General features: G+C 43.2%; 1 protein-coding gene across 1 annotated transcript in view; it reads left to right on the plus strand.

The window, feature by feature from the left end:
* GRK3 (G protein-coupled receptor kinase 3) overlaps positions 1-23,175 on the plus strand; it is a 1,147,860-nt gene that overhangs the window by 653,456 nt on the left and 471,229 nt on the right. Inside the window, exons 7-8 of the mRNA XM_085636358.1 lie at positions 1,048-1,099; positions 11,807-11,898. Of these exons, the coding sequence (XP_085492484.1) occupies positions 1,048-1,099; positions 11,807-11,898 (144 nt within the window). The remainder of the gene's footprint in view (positions 1-1,047; positions 1,100-11,806; positions 11,899-23,175) is intronic.

The raw sequence follows: 23,175 nt of genomic DNA on the forward strand, positions 1-23,175 counted from the left end.
CCCCTCCCTGGTGCCTAGTGGGTGGATCCCTGCTTGGGGATCGCCCTCCTGGGCCGATCCCTGAGCAGGGATCCACTGGGGAGATTCTCCACTTTCCAATGATACCTCGCCCGTCTTTCTACGTGCTCAGGGGGCTGAGATAGCCCCCTAAGCACGTAGAAAGCAAAAGTGAAATGAGCCTCTTGGCTCATTTCAGTTTTGGTTTCACTGAAATGACGTCAGCACGACTTGCGCCCTGATCATCATTTCAGGGAAACCAGGGGGGGGGGGCCGGGAGCTGCGGAAGCTCTTCCCCAGCTCCCGAGGCTGTTTGGGGGTAAAGGGAATCCTCTGGTGCCTGCACCAGAGGGATTCCCTGTGCCAAGTGCAAGGACAGCCGGGGGCCGTCCTACGCACATGATCACTGGTGCGTCGGATGGCCCCCGGCTGTCTGACACACTGAAGGGGTTAAATCTTAAACTGGTGTACTATTCTAAAAAATATGCAGATAGCACTACCACGTGGTGGACTGTCCTAAGTAAGTGCCAGTGTTAACAATTAGGAGCAGGTGCGGAGCATGGACAAAAACCGGCACAAATTGAGCACTGCTGGTAAGTACGCGGTATGGCGCTCCTTGCTTGGATGTTAATACATTTGTGAGGAGCAGCTTAGGACACCCCTAATGTTAATTTTCCCTACAAATTCGTTGGTCTATTTTCAATCTCTGGCTTAGGTTTTTGTTTTGTTGGCTTTGCATTTGTTGACAGTTTTGTCAGAACAGGTATTGTATTCCAGGTTGATTTAGGTTTGTGCTAGTTGAAGGGTACCGCACAGTGTGGTGGTGCATATTTCACTAAAATAATTTTGGAAGCCTTAAGCGTTGCACTTAGAATTTGTATTCTTTGCTGCTAAATTCTGTAAGAATCAGCAATCAAAGGCAGAACTACCTATGCGATGTTTGACGTCCTGTCTGTATTAACATTTCCCTGTAGGTTGAATGTCACTTGAACAGAATAAATTATGTTTTTCAGCGAACATTCTGACTCTCTTTTTTCTTGTTTTTTACAGTGACAAGTTTACTAGGTATTGTCAGTGGAAGAATGTGGAGCTGAACATTCATGTGAGCAATTTCCAGAAAATATATATTATATTTATGCCAGTGTATGGGTTTGTTGCTTACACGTTTAATGTTACTAATAATAATGCAGCAATATTATTGATTTTGCCTAAGAGAAGAATTACCTTCATTGAATTCTTTCTGAAAAGCGGTCCTTGCCATTTTGAAACCCCGCCCTGCCATTGGACCTCACTAAAAATCAGTACAACATGACAAAGCCGTGGACATTAAGCTGGGACTGCTTAACACTTGCCCTACAGCAGTTGCATATTCATTCTGCATCTCGTAGTGTCCTCAAAGCACACTTATTCTGTTATCTGGGTATTTGCCTGAGTATTTTATGGGTGTTTTTCTGTGTAGTCCTAGCGTCTGAAGACTTTTAGGCGACAATGCACTCGCTAAGTGATCCGCTAACTCAAGTCATCGATGCAAACTACAATTGCGCAGACACAGAATATGACTGTTGCTAGTTTTGGTTTGATTCTTTTCTTGGCATCTTTGAGTTTTGACCCAGGTGAGTCTTCCACTGACTCAGGTCTGCAGCAAGAGGTGTTCACTTTGAACAGATCATAGTCTAGCATGTACACATTGCCTACGACGACAGGGAGTCCCATGGCACCTGCTCCTTTACATCCATCTCATTAACTTCCTTCACTCAGTAGCTCAAGAACAAAGGTGTTTTATGGGTTATTTGATGCAGAGAAGGAGTACTAGGACTTTCATAAATTGACTCTCATGGAGATAGTTCTGCCCAACTCCTGCGGGCAAACTTTATTCCTCAATTTACATCCCTTGATGATGCCATTCCTTTACTGGATATGTGGCCCATGCTTGCCTCTAGTTAAAGATTGGGGCATACTTTATTGCACATAAGCCCACACGGTCTCAACTAACTAACAGGTAGATGAGTCCAAGTATTGGTCCCTTCCCTTGGCTGAGGGTATATTTGAACTAGTATTAAGGGTCTGCTCTGTGTCTGCAGATACTGCTAATTTGAAAACTTTGGCAAAATATCAGATACCCCAAAACTAAAGCACTCAAATCATTGCTGCATGATCAATCACATCGCAACATCACTGTGGCTGCCTGACAGATCTTTGACTCAAATCCTTACAAATCTCTGGAAACCAGGATTGAAGGTACTTTGTTCAGCAGGTTTAACTGGGTCCCTGTAGCTGGCCTGTGTTCCATTGTGGTCGGCCTGAACTTGTGACTTTGTCCCAGTCTGGTGTGACCAGATGTCCACAGATGGTGCACTGTGCTTTTTAGCGCTGTGTTCACTAAACTCTTTTGCATATCTCTTGTTCTACTGATTTGATTTTTGTTGCTTTGGCTTTATTTTATTTCTTAAAGAAAGTTCTATTTTTCTCACTATGGGCCTCATGTACGTAGCCCAATACCGGTCGGTAACGGCCGATTTTCGGTAATAATACCGTTACCGACCGGTATTCAGGCTGTTGACATGTAGGGGGCTCATTTCTGTATTCGGTAATTTACCGAATCGGTAAAATTACCGAATCGGTAATTTTATCGATTCGGTAAATTCCGAATACAGAAATCAGATGTAGGGGGACTGTGTGGTGTGTGTGGGGATTCGTTATTTACCACCAACTAATAGTTGGTGGTAAATGACGAATATGTGTGTAAATGCATTATTTTGCCCGTAGATGTGTGCAATGTGGCAGACACACATGCCCTCAGGGCATGTATGTGTGCCACATGTGCACACATGGCCGAATCAGGGGTGCAACAGGGTGTCAATGTGACACCCTGCCACCCTTGCATGTGCTCCCCCATTACCAATTCGGTATTTACCGATTCGGTAATGAGGCATACCTTCCCATCAATGGGAAGGTATGCCTCATTACCGATTCGGTAAATACCGATTCGGTAATTACCGAATTATTCCGAATTGGTAATATTTACCGACCAATTACCTACATAGCATTTACCACTTCATAAATACCGAATCGGTATGATTCGGTATTTATGAAGTGGTAAATGCCAGCCCACCTACATGAGGCCCTATGTGTGGGTCCTTTTTTTTTGTGGTGCTTTCACTTTATTTCTGTTTGAAGTGTTGCACAAATATGCTATACATTGTCTCTAAGTTAAGTCTGACTGCTGTATGACAAGCTACCAGAGGGTTGAGCACAGGTGAACTTAGGGTTTGCTTCTGCCTTACCCAGAGAAGGATTGTGGTTGTTACTTGACCAGGGCTCACACTCCTATCAACCAACAACCCAGTTTCTTACAACCACTGTATCACTTTCTGGGTTGGATTGCAATTGGGGACTAGAAAGAACGTCTCTAAGAGTTTTACTTCAGTCTGGAATCAATTTGTCTTTTATATCTATTTATCATTCAAATTTGTTTACTTTTGCATACGAAAATAACAAAACTTAAAATTGGGAATTTGAAAATAGAATATGAGAAAACAGAAGAGGAAATATGAAAGGGCTAATGTTGTAATGCATAAGGGGAAAGTGATGACTATACTAAAAATGTAACCCCTTATGGCACTGTGAAACAGATAACCCAAAGTGAGCCGGTCATATAGTGACATGAATCTCCCTGGCCTTTTTTGAGTTAGTAGTAACAATTCTGTTGGCCATGAAAGGCAACTAAATTGGCCTACTTTCTATCTAGCTCTTTTATATGATGTCATCTTCTGCCCAAAATTCACCCAAACTAATCTTTTAGGGCAGAGAAGTGTTCTGGGGCAGCTGCTTATTGCTATTTTTGCAGGGACCAACACCCCTTTTTCAGTCTTGGTAGATGCTGTTTAATGTGTTGCTTGGTCTCTGTGGTGTTGTGGGCTCTAGGTCCACATACTTTGTATATGAGTGAAAGAGACACACACCTACATAGGTTTGGTACTTAGAACTGGCACCGAGCATGTGCACTCAGGCTCTTTTATTGGAAGGGTCACCTGACCAGTGAAGCCTGTGTTAGATGGGTGTGGGGTGGGTGTATGAACCAGTCTTTGTGGGAGAGGCTGGTAAAACACTAAACTGTGTCCAGCAGGACACACCAGTCTCTTTGTAATATTCCAACTAGTTGTATATGTTTTCCCATCAACCCCACTTTTTTTTTTACTTTGCTTGGTTTATGAATCTGGACACTTCTGCAATCACTGGACTCGAGAGGTATGCTGTGATTGCCCTGAGGTTTTAGATAGATGAGTCCTTAGAAATTTTGAAAATATATCTACTGGGTCTGTACAAACAACAGAGTTACCATTCATCTTTTGGTCCAGAATTAAATGTACAAAGATGAATTTCAACTATTTTCCACCCCTTCATTCAGCCAATTGTGTCAAGAATACCGAACCTTACCCGGCAGATAAAGCATCTTTATCCTTGACGCATACTTTTGCTACATGTGGTTATATGTGGGGAAGTGTTGCGACTTCCTAGAAGGACTGCTGGGATCCTCTGTGAACTTCCCCTCAAAACATTTAATTTACTTCACACATTGCTTTAATGCCACAAAAATAGGCTTGAGGCCCCAATAATGCACATCTTGTTTTAGGCTGCTTTATAGTTTATAATGTGCCAAATTACTAGACAAACACTTTTTGAAGATCAGAGACAGGGACTCATTATATAAGGGACATTTGTATTATGGGAGTTGAACGGCACGTGCACACTGGATTTTCCAAAATGTTAGATATTTGGTTCTGTTTGGACTAGATAAAATGAAACGGGTATTTGCCTTGAATCAAGTTGGCATGATCTACTTCAAACCTATGTGGAGTTGTGGAGAAAACATTTGTACACATAAGCCAACTATGTCTAACGTTACCCGTCTTCTATAAAGGTACTTCCCTTTGTCAGTAGCATCCAGTGACATTTCCTTCTTTTCCTATAAGGTAGAAAGTACTAAAGCTCATATAGACCATACAGATAGACACTTTTGGAACAAATAGGTATGTGTGCATCTGGCAAAGATGTTGGAGCCATGGAAAAGGGAAATAAGCAGAGAAATCCTGAACATTCAGAAACAAAAATGCTAAGTTTTGTAGAAGTGACGTCACCCACTTTTTGATCCTCAGTGGCACCACAAGAAGTTATATGTTATGACCTTTGATCCTGCTGCCATCAGAGGAAGTGATGTCATTTAAACTTTGCTTCCAGTGAAATCATAGGCACACATGATAAATAAAATTACTAAAATCAATTCTATTTCAGATGGCTTAATTCCGATGGCCCCTACTCCTTTGGAGTGTCTAAGGTTTATGCCAATGGAGTAAATGTTACTCTGTTACAGTAAACATGTCAGTCTGCCCACATCTAAAGGCAGGCAGACCAAGAGTTTGGGGAGTAGGATACTCCATCCGTGTTGCGATGCAGTACCCTCTCCGTCAAACTCTAAATCAGTCCCACAGTCTCAAACTTCCCAATACAGCTCTCCCATATGCAATATTGTTCTTAAAAGCCCAGTGGGGTCTTCTCATGACCAGATTTTAACTTGAATGCCCAGGGGAGGCTTCCCATCAGTAGGTTACTCCTCTAATATTCAGTGCAGCCTGGGTGCAGCCTGGGCATGCCTGGAATTGGCTTTAAATACCCCTTATGCAGACTAATGCCTTTGTTAGACATGGAATTTCTGGTTGGCTAAGGCTTGCGCCAAAGCCAGGCAGAAACCACTACTCTAGTCATGGCAAGGGAGTTATACGCTGAAGATAACCCCTGCTCAACCCCATGGTAGCTTGGCACAAGCAGTCAGGCTTATCTCAGAGGCAATGTACAATGTAGGCACTCTACAAAACTCCACACAAGGTTATATCAAAAATAGCCTTTGTATTATCATAAACACATTAGAAACGTAATCACACATTTACACTGTGCCAACTGGCACGGGCAATATTCACAGGGGATTATATACAGGACCAGGCCAATTGGGCCACGGTCAGAACCATCAGAACAGGTAAGTAAATATAAACCACAATCAGTAACTACTGTTACAATACTGACCTGAGCATTGCCACATTAGCATTAGACACCATCCTAAAATATCATAGCATGACATTAGGCATAACCACATTAGCGTTAGGCACCCTCCTAAGCATAAACACATTACTCATTAGGCCTTACCAGCATAAACACATTATGCAATAACCTCATGAGCATAACACCCTTAGAGGCATAAATCACGGTGCATAACATTAGGCATCAACACATTGCCTGAGGGGCATCACATTAGGGCCTTGCACCCTACCAACCTAGAACTGACCCTCCTCGGCCAACTGGCCTTTCGCTGGGGCTCAAATGCCCTCTGTCCTAAAATGTCAGGGCTTGTTTTGGGGCCTTCCACTGGCCCTTTTGCTACTTCTGCAGCCCACACAACGTGCACCCTGTGCTAGGCGTGGGGTGCTTCTCACCCCTTTCCTTGTAAAAACAATATGCCCAATGTTGCTCGCAGGACAACTGGGCTTGCCAATCTCCTCTGGCACCACCGTGCCTTCTTGACCCCCACTGGGGCTTTAAAAACAATGTGCCCCACGTTGGAGCGGCCCGCAATGGCGGTTCTGCTCAGATAATGGCACCAACTTTGCACCACCAGTGCTCCCTGGGAGAGGCCCGTTCACCGGGCTCCTCCTGGTGCCAAAAACAGAGAATGCCACCTGGAGAATTAGCACTCACCGTGCCTGAGGAGTGCTAATAGGGGTCCCCCTGCAGCCCCCACTCACTGGGGCTTTGGCTTGGTGACTCTGCTCCTCCTGGACATCTCCCGGTCAGCCCCCGTCACTCACTGGCTCTTGAGGACTCCTCCGGTCTTCTCTGGTGGCTCCCGCATGGGGGTGTCTTCTCTCATGATGCTGCCTCCAGATCTTCCCACAGTCAGGTGGGCATTTTCCTGCCTTCCGGGTTTGCTGGGCAGCCTGCACCGCTGAAGGAAGCGAGTCCGCAATTCCTCCCAATACCGGGGCCCAAGGCAGTGATCCCTCTTCTCCACAAGTGTAGGGTGGGCACCCACTTCTGCAAGCACAACAGCGGGGTGGCTCCTGCTAGAAACAACGAATGCAGGGTGGGCACCCGCTCCAAAGGCACCGCTGCGGGTTGGGTTCCTGCTCGGTGATTTGAGCATAAATCAGCGGGGTAGGCTCCCACAAAATAGCATCATAGACGCGGGGTAGGCTCACGCTCTCCCCAACAAAGTGCAGGGTGGTCTCCTGCTTTAACAGCGGAGCACGGGGGGAATCCCACATGTCGGGTTTTCCTCGCAGCCTCACGCTGCCAACGCCAACTTCTCTCCTCTGCTGGCAATTTAAATATAGCTCTCACGAGGCGCTAGGTGTCCTCACAGTCCTTAAAAAGGCAGAATTAAGGAGTCCTTGGTGCTGGGGAGACCACAGCACAGCGCAGCCAGGCAGGCCAGCACGCAGGGACCCATAGGAGATAGCAGCTGGGTGCCGCGGCAGGTCCTCCTGGCAGAGTTTCCCCCCCAGTCCAGGTAAGCACAAGAACAACCTTTCTCATGGGGTCACAGCCCCTATCTTTATACTACTTTTCCCCCTTTGTCTACACAGAACAGGGCTTGGGGAAACCGGTCCCAACTGGTTCTGGGGCACTCTGTTTACCAGGCTCCTCTTCCCTATTGTTAGGTGGGGACTCGTCATCACACACACCACAGGGGGGCGGAGCCAGAATTCACTAGGGCAGGCACCATCCTATTAAGGGACCAGGGACTTCCGCTCCCACTACTCAAAATGCAGATGTCCCATTCAGCCTAGCGCTGACTCACCCTGCCCCTCCTGGAGCCACACTCACCTCACCAGCCCCTGTCACTCACAAGCCAGACATGCAATCCACATCAGGCAGGCAGACACATAGCACACAGAAATGCCAACTTCTAAAAGTGGCATTTTAAAAATAATTATAATAGATCTGAGCACACCATTATATAGCATTTATTATCACTATTCCAAACATACCAAACTTGACCACGCTGTGCCTCTCATATCAGGAATTACATTGAAACATTTATCAGGGAATCCCCAATGCATTCCTATGGGAGGGCAGCCCCACAGTAGCGAGAAATCAAAATGGCTGTTTGTAACTACCAGGACATGTCGCACACTTAAGGTACATGTCCTACAATGCACCCTGCCCATCGGGCTAGCTAGGGCCTACCTTAGGGGTGACTGATATGTAGTAAAAGGGGGTCACGGACATGGCACACACTTTAGGTGCCACGTCACAGCGACAGTGACACTGTACGCACAGGCCCAGCAATGGCAGAGGCCTGAGATAGGTTTGCAATGCTACTTTGGTGGGTGGCACAATCAGCGCTGCAAGCCCACCAGTAGCATTTAATTTACCAGCCCTGGGTATATGAGATACCACTTTACAAGGGTCTGACAGGTAAATCAAATTGGCCTAAATAGATGTAGACCAATCTTACCACATTTATCACAGAGAACACACGCACTTCACACTGAACAGCAGTGCTAAAGTGCCCAGAGTCCTAAAACCACCAACACCATGTCAGAAAAAAAGGCTAGGAGAAAGGCAAAAAGTTTAGGGATGACCCTGCAAAAAGAGCCAAGTCCAACAGCCTTGAATGCCAAGAGTAGCCTCCGCTTGCAGAAACGTATCCTCAGTTGCTTAATACATCTTCCCTATGCTGTGGGTAAGTCTCATATTCATGTAGAAGGCTCACTAAGTACAGATAAGGCCCTCCATTGCAAGCTACATTCATAATAATTTTTTCTTTGCCCGGTTTAACATTCATGTATGCAGCCTTAGAAAGCGAGTACTGCTTCCTTACTGTGAAGCAATAAATTTAATTGCTTTTTGCAGGCTCACTGGGCAAAGACATGACCTGAAATGCTGATTACAGTTTTCCAATACCCAGGCAACCGCCTCCAACATGCACGTGTCCATAATTCTCAGAAGAGCTTGCCATTCTTGTCAAAGGACGCATGATGACAACACTATTAATCCAACCTCAATTTCTTTAATACATTTTGCTGCATGACAGTTAGAAAACTTCAACAAAAGCAGTATGAAAGATCCTCTGCGTTATATGCGCTTGGTTTCAAAACCTATATGATGTTATCTTAAATATTGGATGAATTCTCCTTCAAAAACATCTTGAACATCAAGCATAACATTTACATCTTCTCCAGAGCACAAAATCAGGAGGTCCGCCCCCTGTGCAACTGATGTCGCAGCACTAGTAGTGTGGTGTCATTGTGGCATTGCAGAGCATCATCTCTTTTCACATCCTTATCTGTTGGTTCGCCTATTTTACCACTCCTACTCCAGGAACAGGCTTGCCACAGTGCATACATTGGAAGACTTTCTAGCACCTCTAGCTCTCTCTCTACCTAAGGCTTGTTAGACCCTCTCAATGACTTATCTAATAACTCCAGAAGCCTCAAGGCTTTGGAGACCTATACCTTTCTGCATCTCTGAAGCCTCAGAGACAATCCTGGCACCAACTTGCCATCGAAATTTCCAAGTCCATTCAGCAACTCTAACTCTTCCCGCATGTCAGTGACTCTACCCCCAAGGGCCACTTAATCTTTCCAGGTATCATTTGCAAATGCATCTCTGAGGAAACGTGAGCCTCCTCAATCTTCGGAATTATTCATGCCAGTGCTTCTTGGCACTCTCCGTAGTGGATGGTGAGAGGGTCACTCCCTGTCCTGTCTGCCCCCTGATGGGGTTGTGCACTCACCTGCATACCACAGCTTGATGCATATGCAACACCCTTGGAATTTTGTCATCCACAAACAGCTTTTGGGAGGGTGAAAAAAACGGGATGCACAATTGCATCCAATGGCGTGTTCTCAGATGGTGGTGCCACGCATACAGGATTGTTTCCTTTTCTTCAATCTGACATGGGAGGACAGAATGCTCCAGTCCTTTACCTCTCCACTTGTCTGCCAGTAGCAAACAAGTGGCTGCTGAGGGATAAAAGGAGATAAAAGAGGTGGGAGATATATCTTCTCAAGCCTCCCTTGGTGATTGACAACCTTAAAGGTCCTAGTGATAGGTTAAGTGTGGGAACAAAGAAGTCTAGCACAGTTCTTACAGCCCTGTTTATTATCTGCTCATGGTGCTTCCTTGCCACCTGTGGGTAAGAGATCACAAGGAAACATGCAGTGTAACCTGGGCCGTGCCAGTGCTGCTTCCCCTCATCACCCCTAAGGGTCAAAATATGAATTATGGCAGTGCGGTAGCACGGGGGTGCTAACCGCTTCGCTACCGCTCCACCAAAGATCACTGCTGCCCGCATGCCAGATTACAACCACTTTGTGGTCTGGCAGGCAGGCAGAGTGGCAGACCTGCTGCAGTGTGACTTTCAAAGTCTGCAGTGCCTTTGAAAGAGGCATCGCAATGGGAACGCCACATGCTGTTCCTGCATGGCATGGACTTGAAATTCTATGCTGTGCAGAAACCTGACTGCATGCTCACGGGGGGGGGTACATGTTGTGCCCCCCTGATGGCATCTCCAGGCTGAGGGGACAGAGCTCATCACTGCCTGCCTTTTCATGGAGGAAAGACCTCCTTGAAACCGCTGGCTGGCCCGCAACTTCTAATATTCATGGTGGTGCTGCAGCTGCACCACCTGCATATTCCATGGCCCCTGACCGCCGTGCCATCAACAGGGTACGGCAGTTCCCTGGTGGAGCCAGTGGTCAAATTACAGTCCAACTGCCCAAGTCGTAATTGGGTGGTCAGACCGCTGGTGCGATGGTGTCTGGAACGCCACCGCCGTTCCACTACGGGTCTGGCTGTCCAAGGACTGCCAGACTCGTAATTTGGCCCTCAATATTGACCCTGGGATGTTAATTCCAGTTTGCTGCTATTTCACTGTGGGATTACACCAACACACTGTAGGTGCAGGTGTTTTCCCCGTGGTTTTATCGCTGGGTTTTTTGTCTTTCCCCACTTACCTATTTTTTGGCTGCTTTTCTGTGTTGCGGTGGAGCAGTGGACAGCACAGCAGTGTTCTTTAATTTACTGCGACGGTTGTCTGCCTTGTTTTATATTTAAAAAAAAAAAAAACAATTGGCAGAAATAACCATGGAGTGATGATCCTCTCTGGAAGCTTACTTGTTGCAATGTTATGTGTTTTAATGTTTGAATCCGCACATTCTGTTTATGATAAGCAAACTACGTTTAGTAAATTATGACTGTTTTATAGGAAAAATATTTTAATAATATATTTAATAGTTTGTGTACTTTTTGTATGCTGTAATTAATGTCTTAAAAAGCGAACCATAACATATATAATACTATCAAACAGTATATCTCACTTTCACTTAAAGAGAGCTTTATTAAAATCATGTTTCATTAGCTGTGAAGTAAAATGGTTCCCTTACAGTCCAGTGACCAATGTTTCAAGTAGTAAATCCATTTGCAGAGCCCAAGTTGAAAATGAATTGATTCCTTAAATTGGATTTGTCAAAGACTGGAACTAAATTATGTTGATGTGCCTACCTTACTGTCTGGATGAAATAATTTGCTATTCATAGGCACTCGCTGAAAAATCACTTCCGTGTTTAGAGCTTCACTGTTACCAACTTAAAATATATTTGACACTACTTTTTTATGGTATCAAGTGTCTTGGACTGGAATTGAGGAATTGTCTTGTTTGTTGCACCTCAAAACCACAGCCGCAATTACGCAACAAAAAAATGTATTCTGACTATGTCACTTAAAGAGTTTATTTATCATTTTTACTCCACAGTTAACAATGAACGACTTTAGTGTCCATCGAATAATTGGCCGAGGAGGGTTTGGTGAAGTGTACGGTTGTCGGAAAGCTGACACTGGTAAAATGTAAGTTTTAAGTGATGTTTTTGCAAGGTCTACTATCATAATTTGCATTTGCTCTCACGTGATTACTCTCAGAATTATTCCTACAATACGCTTAACTGTGGTAACTTTCGATCTGTGTGTTTATTTATAAGATGCATGCCTGCAGATGTTTCAATAGGTGGAAAACTGTTTTGACTGTAATGTCTTTTGTATGTGTATCGTTTCCATACACCCACATTAAATAGGGGTTCGCTCCCTAGTGCCTCCTTGAAGCACGCTTATTCGTGCCCTAGAAAGAAAGTAGATTTTCAAGCGTTTTGAGAAAAGATATGCAAATAGCCACAGGTATTTAAAGGCAGACACTCCCAGAAATACAAAGCTCCTCCCAACCGCAAATTTCCAATTACAGAAATTCCACAATACTTGCAGAGTATACCTATTCACAAATCTAGTATGTGACCGTAACATTCCGCTAATATTGCTTATGCAAATTTTGCCCGTGCAAACGGATTTGCGCACCACACATTATGCTATGTACCAAGCCCATAATACTTAACGAACGGTGTCATTTTCAGGTCTGGCCTCAGAGACCACTTCAGCTGTCTCGCCAGGCTATTGCTTAAAAAAATAGATATATATATATTATCTACTGGCGGTCGCCAGTAGATAGTTATAGTTAGGACTGTGTTTCCATAGGAAATCTGAAAATTCTATTTTGAATAACTTCAGCGCCGGTTGACGAATCCTCGCGAAATTTTCAAAACTAATGCAGCGCTCCGCTCAGCTGCAACCCTGGAAGTCTTGGGGTGATTCGTCAAGCGGGGGCCGAGAAAAAAGGGGGGTCCCAAAACGCGTTTTCCCCATGCATTTTCCCATAGGACCTTTAGCCGAAGGTACAGCCCGAACGGCTGAACAGAATTACTTAAAATTTGGCAAAGAGGTAGTCCTCAGGTCAGGGATGTGCCTTTTGCATATATGGTGTCAATCTGTTCAGTAGTTCCTGAGAAAATTGCAGTTAAAAGTACATAAATATCTATATGTGCGCACCGTGCGCGCACGGTGCGCGCACATTAACGTGTGCGAGCGTAATTGTGATTGGTGGTTACATGTCAGTCAACATTCGAATCGGTCGAAATCAGGAAGTGTTGTCCACCATTTTGTGTGTGACAGTGAAAAAGAAAGGTGGAGAATGTGAAAAGAGGGCAGGGTACAGAGTTCCTGACCCCCTAGCTTTTGTCAGGGGGTCCCTGAAGGACCCTGAAGGGTGAAAAAAACATTTTATTTTTTGTTAAAAAATCGCAGGGTGCGCGCACCGTCGCGAGGTGCGCGCACGGTGCGCGTACGGCAGAAAAAAAATAGAATTAAAAATCAAATTTAAGTGTTTAGATGTTAGGTGGCTCTAAAAAGAGCCGTTGTGTTAATTGAGGAACAGAGGAACAAAAAAATGAAAAAAATTATAGGGTGCCACATGTGTGCTGCTGTATCTTGCTCTCTATTAGGGGAATGCTGGTGTCCCCATAAGAGAGAAGAGCATTGCACGCATTGCACCATATATGCACCCTCTTGAACAGAGGGTGTATATCCAGAGGAACAGAAGCAGGTGAAGCTGCCGCCGCAGATGAAGTGCTCGGCTGAGCTGCCGATGATGTGCTCGGCTGGGCTGCTGCGGATGTGCTTGGCTGAGCTGCTGGAGGGTTGTCTCTAGCAGCTCGAGCAAAAGCCACAGAATGTGCTCCTTTAACGTGCCTGATCATAGTGAAAATACTAAAAGAGTATTTCTTTTTAGGATCTCCTCTTGATAAGACAACACCACAAATAGTGCAGGTGACTTTTGGAGCATTCACCTTCTTCTGCCCCTCTGGAAATCTAAACAATTGCCAGATAAAAGAGTCTTTCTGTATCCTCTGTCTCACAAGGGTCTCCTGCTCACTCCCAGAAGATGACTGCTGCTCTGCCATTCTCAAGTACTGGAGTACTGGAAAAGCTGCTCAGCTCCTTCTCCCAGGGAATCAGAAGAAATAATGAGGGGAGTGGGTGTGGTGTTGGAAGTTTCTGGAACTGAAACTACTATAAACCAATGAAAAGTGTTGTTTCTTAATCACATGACCTGAAACTACTATAAACCAATGAAAAGTGTTGTTTCTAAATCACATGACTTGCCGTGCGTGCACGGTGCGCGCACGGTGCGCGCACGGAGCACGCACGCATGCGCGTACGGGGCACGTGCGCATGCGCGTATGGAGCACACACGACATACGCATGCGCATGTGGAGCACGTATGCATGCGCACACGGAGCACGTACACATGCGTGCACCGTGCGCGCACGGTCGAAAACCCTTAAAAAAAATTTTTTTTAAGTGTTTATAAGTTTATAGAAGATACTAACTCTGCTGTTCAACTCTATCCAAATTAAAAAAAAAAAAAGAGCTGAGCCATTCCATATTACAGGATAAAGTCAATCTATAACTATATACATAGGTAGCTTATTGTCAAAGAAATATTTAATAAATATAATAATACATTCATAAATTAGCATTTAAAAAACCTTTGAAATTCACTTAAAAAACCATAGGTTTCACACACGGTATAGTTAGGAATTAGCATTTAAAAAACCTTGCAAATTCACTGAAAAAAACCATAGGTTTCACACACGTTATAGTTAGGAATTAGCATTTAAAAAACCTTGCAAATTCACTGAAAAAACCATAGGTTTCACACACGTTATAGTTAGGAATTAGCATTTAAAAAACCTTGCAAATTACTGAAAAAACAATAGGTTTCACACATGTTATAGTTAGCTGGACATTTCACTCGTACAAAACCATTGAAATTCCCCCGTTATAGTTAGTTCAGCTAACTATAACTCATGCGCCCGCAATCCACTGCTGATGACGTCACATATTACATCCCTCATGACATGGTCAGTGACATCACTCATGACATCACTGATCACATCTCAAATGGTTTTTTAAATGCTAATTCCTAATTATAACGTGTGTGAAACCTATGGTTTTTTAAGTGAATATATATATATATATATTACCTACTGGCGGTCGCCAGTAGGTAGTTATAGTTAGGACCACGTTTCCATAGGAAATCCGCAACATTCTATTTTGAATAACTTTGGCGCCGGTCGACGAATCCTCGCGAATTTTTCAAAATAGGTGGGGCGCTACGCTCCGCTCCTACCCTGAAAGTCTCGGGGGGATTCGTCAAGCGGGGGCTGAGATAAAAGGGGGGTCCCAAAACGCGTTTTTCCCATGCATTTTTCCATAGGACCTTTAGACAGGGCTACAGCCCGAACGACTGAAGAGAATTTAATGAAATTTGGCAGAGAGGTAGTCCCCAGGTCAAGGAAGTGCCTTTTGTAGGTTTGGTGTAAATCTGTTCAGTAGATTCTGAGAAAATAGCCTTTAAATCAATATATATATCTGAGCCAGCTTACGGTGCGCTTACGGTGCGCTTACCGTACGCGTACGGTGGCGTGCGCGAGCGCGATTCTGATTGGCCCTTAGATCTTAGTAAACATTCGAATCGGTCGAAACCAGGAAGCGGCGGCCGCCATTTTCTCTCTCGCACTCTGACAGGGGGTTTGATCAACCAAGTCCAAAAACACGTAAGGGGGCTGTTTACAAAGCTCCCAAGCACCTTGCCATGTCGAGGGAGTCCCCAACGACCCCCTAAGTGAAAAAATGCAATTTTTATTTTTTCAAAAATTTCGCCGATTACGCTTACCGTACGCGTACGGTAAGAAATTTAAAAAAAAAAAAAAACAAATATCCACATTCTCCCCACCCCATGTTTAAACGGTGCCCGAAGGGCACCTTTTGTGCATGGCTTAATAAAGCTTAACAAAACATATATTTTACCTCTCACAACGATGCTCATCATATGTCCTCCATGTGCGCACGGTGCGCGAAGCGCATCGTGCGTTCATGGCCCATCTAGCGTAATGTGGGCACGCGGTGCGCGAAGCGCACCGCGTGCTCACTGTGCGCGCACGGTGCGCAAAGCGCACCGTGCGCGCATGGAACGAACTGCGTTAAGTGGGCGCGCACGCCACAAATGGCGTAAAGTAACTTAGCATTTAAAAAAACGTACAAATTCACTGAAAAAACCATAGGTTTCACACATGTTATAGTTAGCTGGACATTTTACTGATAAAAAACCAATGAAATTCCCCCGTTATAGTTACTGTAGGCAACTATAACTCACGCGACCGTAATCCTCTGCTGATGACATATGTGTCTTTATGAAAAAAAAATATTTGTAATATATGTATAGCTAAAATTTAATGGAAGAAGACATGGGCAAATAAGTGTCTAAATACAGTATTAGCATCAGCAGAGGACTGCGGTCGCGTGAGTTATAGTTGCCTACAGTAACTATAACGGGGGAATTTCATTGGTTTTTTATCAGTAAAATGTCCAGCTAACTATAACATGTGTGAAACCTATGGTTTTTTCAGTGAATATATATATATATAAGTATTTTGATGCATATGCACTGTAGAAAATGATTTCAGATCTCTTGAGAATGAATATGAATTGTAATTAGAAAGTATTGTTGTATAGTAAATTCTTATTTTTATAGTTTTTCATTGTACACTTTCTCAAGAAATCATAAAGTGCAAAATATAGGAGCTGCTGATGGGTTTTAACTTTATAATATACTAGGCTGAGTTGCTTTTTAAAAAATTGTACCGAATACATTATTAATGCACCCACACTTTACATTATGATATTTTTCTGCTTATAATGAACATATGAATTATCGTTTGAGGATTGTTTTCTAGGTGTTGTATTGTTGCCTACATGTTGCACAGCTTAGTTGCTAATCAATTTGCACTTTAGATTGAAAAATGATGCTTCTTTAAATAAGAATTATGAATTACTCCGATTGCACTTTATCACTACCATCATCCTTCTCTTCCTCTTTTTCACAACTCAGCTGCTAATGCATCTTCACCATAGATTGATAAATGCTGCTTCTCCGAATTTAATTCATGAATTACCCCGATTGCAATCCATCCCTACCATCAACTTTACCTTTCCCTTTCCACTCTTCCATTTCGTGTTCCTTTTCCTCTCCTCCTCTCTTTTTGCATGAGAAGTACTGTATTGCAATTTGCTAAACATGAACGTCAACAAATATAGTTGCTCTGCATAAGATTTTTTTTATCATCAATAGTACGTTACTGGGATTTGAAATCGAGATGAAATAATTTAAAACATTAAACTAAATAAGCAAAATTAGGTTGCCCTTGCCAACTTTCTGCAAAGCTTGTAAAGTTTCAGTCAAGTAATATATTGTAAATTAATGTACTTTACATAAAATTCATATGTAAACATGGCAGACATTACTTGACAAAGAAACTAACAATGTGTGGTCTAGTTGTTTTAAATATATGTAAAACTATATGATGGACTTAGGTCATGGGCACTAGAAAAAGGACAAGCTAGATGGCTGGACTCTATGGTCCTATGGAAGTCAAGTTCCAAAAAGCGTCAACTGTCCCTTGTGAGATGCACGGGTGAATCAATCATAAAACTGAAAGAATTTTAGCCCTGCAGTGCAGTTTCTGATTCCTGTCGACATTGGAGACTTGAGAAATGGAGTCCGAAAAACACACATATATATATATATATATATATATATATGTATATATGTATATATATATTATCTACTGGCGGTCGCCAGTAGATAGTTATAGTTAGGACCGTGTTTCCATAGGAAATCCGCAACATTCTATTTTGAATACCTTTGGCGCCGATTGACGAATCCTCGCGAAATTCTCAAAATAGGTGGGGCGCTACGCTCCGCTCCTTCCCTGAAAGTCTCGGGGGGATTCGTCAAGCGGGGGCTGAGAAAAAGGGGGGGTCCCAAAACGCATTTTCCCCATGCATTTTTCCATAGGACCTTTAGTCCGAGCTACAGCCCGAACGGCTGAACAGAATTACTTGAAATTTGGCAGAGAGGTAGCCCTCAGGTCAGGGATGTGCCTTTTGAAGGTCTCGTGTAAATCTGTTCAGTATTGCCTGAGAAAATAGCATTTAAATCAATATATATATCTATAGGCGCGCTCCGAGCACGTACCGTAAGCTTACCCCGCCGTGCGCGAGCGCGATTCTGATTGGTTGTTACATCTTAGTAAACATTCGAATCGGTCGAAACCAGGAAGTGTCGGCCGCCATTTTGTCTCTCGCAGTCTGAGGGGGTGAAAAACAAAGGTGGATAACGTGTAAAGGGGGCAGGCTGGACAGTTCCTGACCCCCTAGCCTTGGTCAGGGGGTCCCAGAAGGACCCCCAAGGGCAAAAATGTATTTGAAATTTTTTATGAAAAATCGCGGAGAGAGCGTAGCGTACGCGCACGGTAGAAACTGAAAAATTCCGCGAACTACGTAACATGGGCGTTCGGTGCGCGAAGCGCACCGAACGCCCACAGCGCGCACAGTGCGCGAAGCGCATCGTGCGCGCACGGTACGCGCATGGTGAAAAACCTTAAAAATAAATAAATAAATAAATACATAACTTAGCATTTAAAAAACCGTACAAATTCACTGAAAAAACCATAGGTTTCACACACGTTATAGTTAGGAATTAGCATTTAAAAAACCTTGCAAATTCACTTAAAAAACCATAGGTTTCACACATGTTATAGTTAGCTGGGCATTTCACTCGTGAAAAACCAATGAAATTCCCCCGTTATAGTTAGTGCAGGCAACTATAACTCACGCGACCGCAATCCTCTGCTGATGACGTCAGATATTACATCACTGATGACATATGTGTTTTTCTGAAAAAAAAATATTTGTAATATATGTATAGCTAAAAATTAATGGAAGAAGACATGGGTAAATAAGTGTCTAAATACAGTGATGTAATATCTGACGTCATCAGCAGAGGATTGCGGTCGCGTGAGTTATAGTTTCCTGCACTAACTATAACGGGGGAATTTCATTGGTTTTTCACGAGTGAAATGCCCAGCTAACTATAACATGTGTGAAACCTATGGTTTTTTAAGTGAATATATATACATATATATATATATATATATATATATATATATATATATATATATATATATATCTATATATATTCACTGAAAAAACCATAGGTTTCAGAGATGTTATAGTTAGAAATGAAAATTTTAAAAACCTTAGAAATTCACAGAAAAAACCAAGGGTTTCAGGGGTGTTATAGTTAGATGGACATTTCACTCGTACAAAACCATAGAAATTCCTCTGTTATAGTTAGTTCTGCTAACTATAACTCGCGTGCCCGCAATGCACTGCTGATGATGTCACATATTACATCATTCATGACATGGTCAGTGACATCACTGATGACATCACTGATGACATCTCAAATGACATCATCCACATGACAATCTGATACACTTCATCATACCCTAGTATAACCTTTCATCACTCACTGTAAAATACAGAGTACCATATTTGAAACCATTGACACACCAATACCAGTTACTACATACCCACTCACTGATTCCTAAGTCTACACACACAACTACCCATTCAACAACAGAATCACTTATACATGCAGTCACTAATTATTAGAACACGCTGGGTGCGCGACTCCCGTTTTTTATGTTCTAAAATGATGTGTATGTGTGTTTAATATACATATTAGGGCAATAGACTATCTAAGATATTCATAAAAATAATATATTTGTACTTATAATAAACGAAGCACGCACCCAAAGTCGCGTCAGGTGCGTGCTTCGTGAGCGCAGAGAGCGCGGATCCCATGTGACCTAAAAAAAAAAAGATTTCATTGGCTCATAACATTTCCCACTGTAACTATTAAAGGACCCCACCCATTTTAAACATTCTTGTTGGAGCATCTTTAGAGAGACATCTCTTTTCCTACAAGTACCCTTTTTGCTTGTTTTTTTTGGTGTTTTTCAAAACATATCAAACAAAATGGTATCTGGACAGCAGCAGCAGCAGGAGGAAGTATCTTCTGAAGAAGAATTCTTGCAGGAGGCACCACGTCCTAAGAGGCCGGCATCTGTCATGTGTAAATTATTCACTTTTCCACCTGGAGAGAAGAAAGTAAATGCAAGAAAGGTGACGTGCAAAATTTGTGACCGAGTCCTGTCAAGAGGCAGTGAAAAAAAATACTCTTGTGGCACTGCTTCTATGTACAAGCATCTCCGGACCACACATCCTCTCAATCTTGCTCGGGACGAAATGAGGCAAGCTGCTTTGAACCCCTCACCTGCTGTGGCAAGTACATCTGGAGCGTCCTCAGGAACACCTGCAATGGACATTAGATCAGAATCCCCTTTCTCGAGCAACACTGCGTGAAGTGTAAGAAACATATATGCTTCGGTGAGCAGTCGGTGGATGTAGTTTGTGCTGCGCAACGCAACCATCATCGTTAATTTTTTTGTTTTTGGAATGATAAGTAATTCCAAATGTCTCCTGTTTTATTCGTTCTTTTTTTTGTTCATTTTTTGGAAGAAAAAACAAAAAATACAAAATTGTTCAAAAAAATAAAAAAAAATACAAAAGAAGAAAGAAGAAAAAAAAAGATCTTATCAGAACTACCTTATCTGGTTAAAGAAAGAACTATAATTGCAAGGTAATGTGTGAAAGTTTGGTTGAATATATGTATACAGCATGATTGACTGAAAGAATGCATTGGTAGTGTATGGTGAACTTATAGATGAAGATTTATGAGGAAGTACTGCAGCATGACACTGCAAGCTCTTTAGCTGCACTGCACTGTGGCACCTCCGAAGCACAGGGATGTGACATATGTACATGAATATGTTGCAACTCTGTGCTTCCCTCTGCACTGCTGCACAAACTGCAGCCATGCGGTGACACAGGCACCCTTGCACCATGGTGCAAGGATGTCTGTGTCGTGTGGAGATTGTTTTTGTGCAGGAAGGAACACCTTCCTGCACAAAAACAAACAGTAAAGGCATTTTCCTCTTTCAATGTATGCTGTGGAATACAGCATGCATTGAAAGAGGAAAAAATGAGGAGAAATGAAAACAATTCTCCTCGTTGCGCCTTGCTACACCAACTCTAGGATGGCGCAGCATTCACACACATCTCCAGATTTACGATTTCTCATAAATCTGGAGATGTGTCTTGTTCTATGGATGTTGCGTGGGAACACCCACAGCAACACCTATGGGTCGCCCCTTCAACGCAAAGTTCTGTGTATGAAGGGGTCGTATTTACAAGGAGAGGAAAAATCACGCAGGGTGGCTTTTCCTCTCCTTGTAAATATGAAGGAGCGCCTGGCGCCATCACCACATTACAAAAAGTGATGTACTGGTGGCGCAGGGTGCTTGTAAATCTGCCCCATAATTGCTTAGGTATTGGCAGACTGATACAATAAGAACATCGTGCTGGATGGGTGATTGAAGAATTGCATGAGACTGACAGGAGGTATCCTACGCTGCATGGATACTACTTCAGTATTTAATGGAGTGGACCAATAGTATGTATCTGCTTAGAGATTTGTAGGGATTATGCACAGAATATTTTATGTGTACTTGTGTTGGTGCCTAGGTCATTTTATAAGAATACCACTAGTAACTGGAAGAATGACAGTGCTGCAAACAGAGTGAACACTTAATTTATAAGTGCTTACGTATTGGTGGAGTGATAGGATACGTAGATAGTGCTGGATGGGTAAATGGAGAAGTGCATGGGACAGGCAGATGGATTCCTAGACTGCATAGGTGCTAACTGGGTATTTAGAAGAGCGTATCAATAGTATGTAGCTGGTTAGAGGTCTGCATGCATAGTGTACAAAATATTGTACCTTCTCTTGTGTTAGTGGCTAGGCCATTCCTTAGGTATATGACTAATAACTGGAGTAATTTCAGTGCTGCAAAGAGAGTGCATGCTAAATGTATTAGTGCTTAGGTATTGGCAGAGTGATAGGATACGTAGATAGAGCTGGATGGTTGAATGGAGAAGTGCATGTGACAGACAGAAGGATTCCTAGACTGCATAGGTACTAACTGTGTATTTAAAAGACTGTATCAAAGCTATGTAGCTGATTAGATTTCTGCATGCATAGTGCACAGAATATTGTAGCTGTACTAGTATTGGTGTGTCTATGGTTTCGAGAATGGTAGTCTGTATTTTAGGTTGTGAGGAGGTGCATCAGAGGATCATGTAGATGATGTCATCAGTGATGTCATACAAGATGTCATCAGTGATGACATCAGTGATGTCACTGACCATGTCATGAGTGATGTAATATGTGACGTCATCAGCAGTGCATTACTTTAATCTAAAAAGCTGGCGGCCATATTGGCCTGGTCAAGATATGAAAATTCAGGAACTGATACAATAAAGAAAAGAAAACAAGTGTTAATATGCACACAATGTCATTTCGGCATATCTTGCCCCATGACCGCCATACCTGTATGTTTGTCAACGTGACTTATTCATAATAAACATACTTAGAATTGCAAACATCAACATAAACAATGGACTACACATTACTTTAAAGTGAAAGGCTATCATCCATATTAATCTGGGCATGTTGCGTATTATAATGGTTCTTGCACGAAAGAAAAGGAAAAAAAGGGGTGTTAATATACACACACTATCCCTAAATAAAGTTCTAGCGATTATAGTTCCATTCCATTCACAGCTCATTAGAGATGTCATGAGTGATGTCATGAGTGATGTAACTGACCAGGTCATGAATGATGTAATGTCTGAGGTCATTAGCAGTACATTGTGGAGGCGTAAGTTATAGTTAGCTCAGGTAACTATAACTGCTGAATTTCACTGGTTGTGTATGAGTGAAATCTGAGTCTAACTATACCGTCCCTGTAATCTTTGTTTTTTTCAGCAAATTTCTAGTTTTTTTTAACGTTAAGTAAGAAGCATATCACCATGGATGGTGGGGGGTTGGAAGCAGGGCCTGGCATTGTGCTGCCCCCACCCAAGCTTTCTGCTCCTGCCTTCCCTCCTCCTAGCCATCTATTGGCCAAGTCCATGTCCCTGCTCCCTTATTACTGCCCTGTGTGGCCGTTGTTCTGCCACTGGCCTTCCCGCCGTCTCTGAACAGATAGCTTGCTGCCCCATCCACCGCCTCCCTATCCTCTGTTGTCTGAATCCATGGACTAGCCTCCTCCCTCCTGCCATGCATGGTCTGATGTGCTGCCACTGCCCTCCATTTAGCATGATGTACCAGTCCACTCCCCCTGCCCTCCATTGCCCAAATCTATGCCCCATCATTGACCTCCTGCTTAGCCTCTGTGCTTAGCTTGCTGCCCCTATTCTCCTTCCCCC

This window comes from Triturus cristatus, chromosome 11 (genome assembly GCF_964204655.1).
Source record: "Triturus cristatus chromosome 11, aTriCri1.1, whole genome shotgun sequence".
Taxonomy (NCBI): Eukaryota; Metazoa; Chordata; class Amphibia; order Caudata; family Salamandridae; genus Triturus; species Triturus cristatus.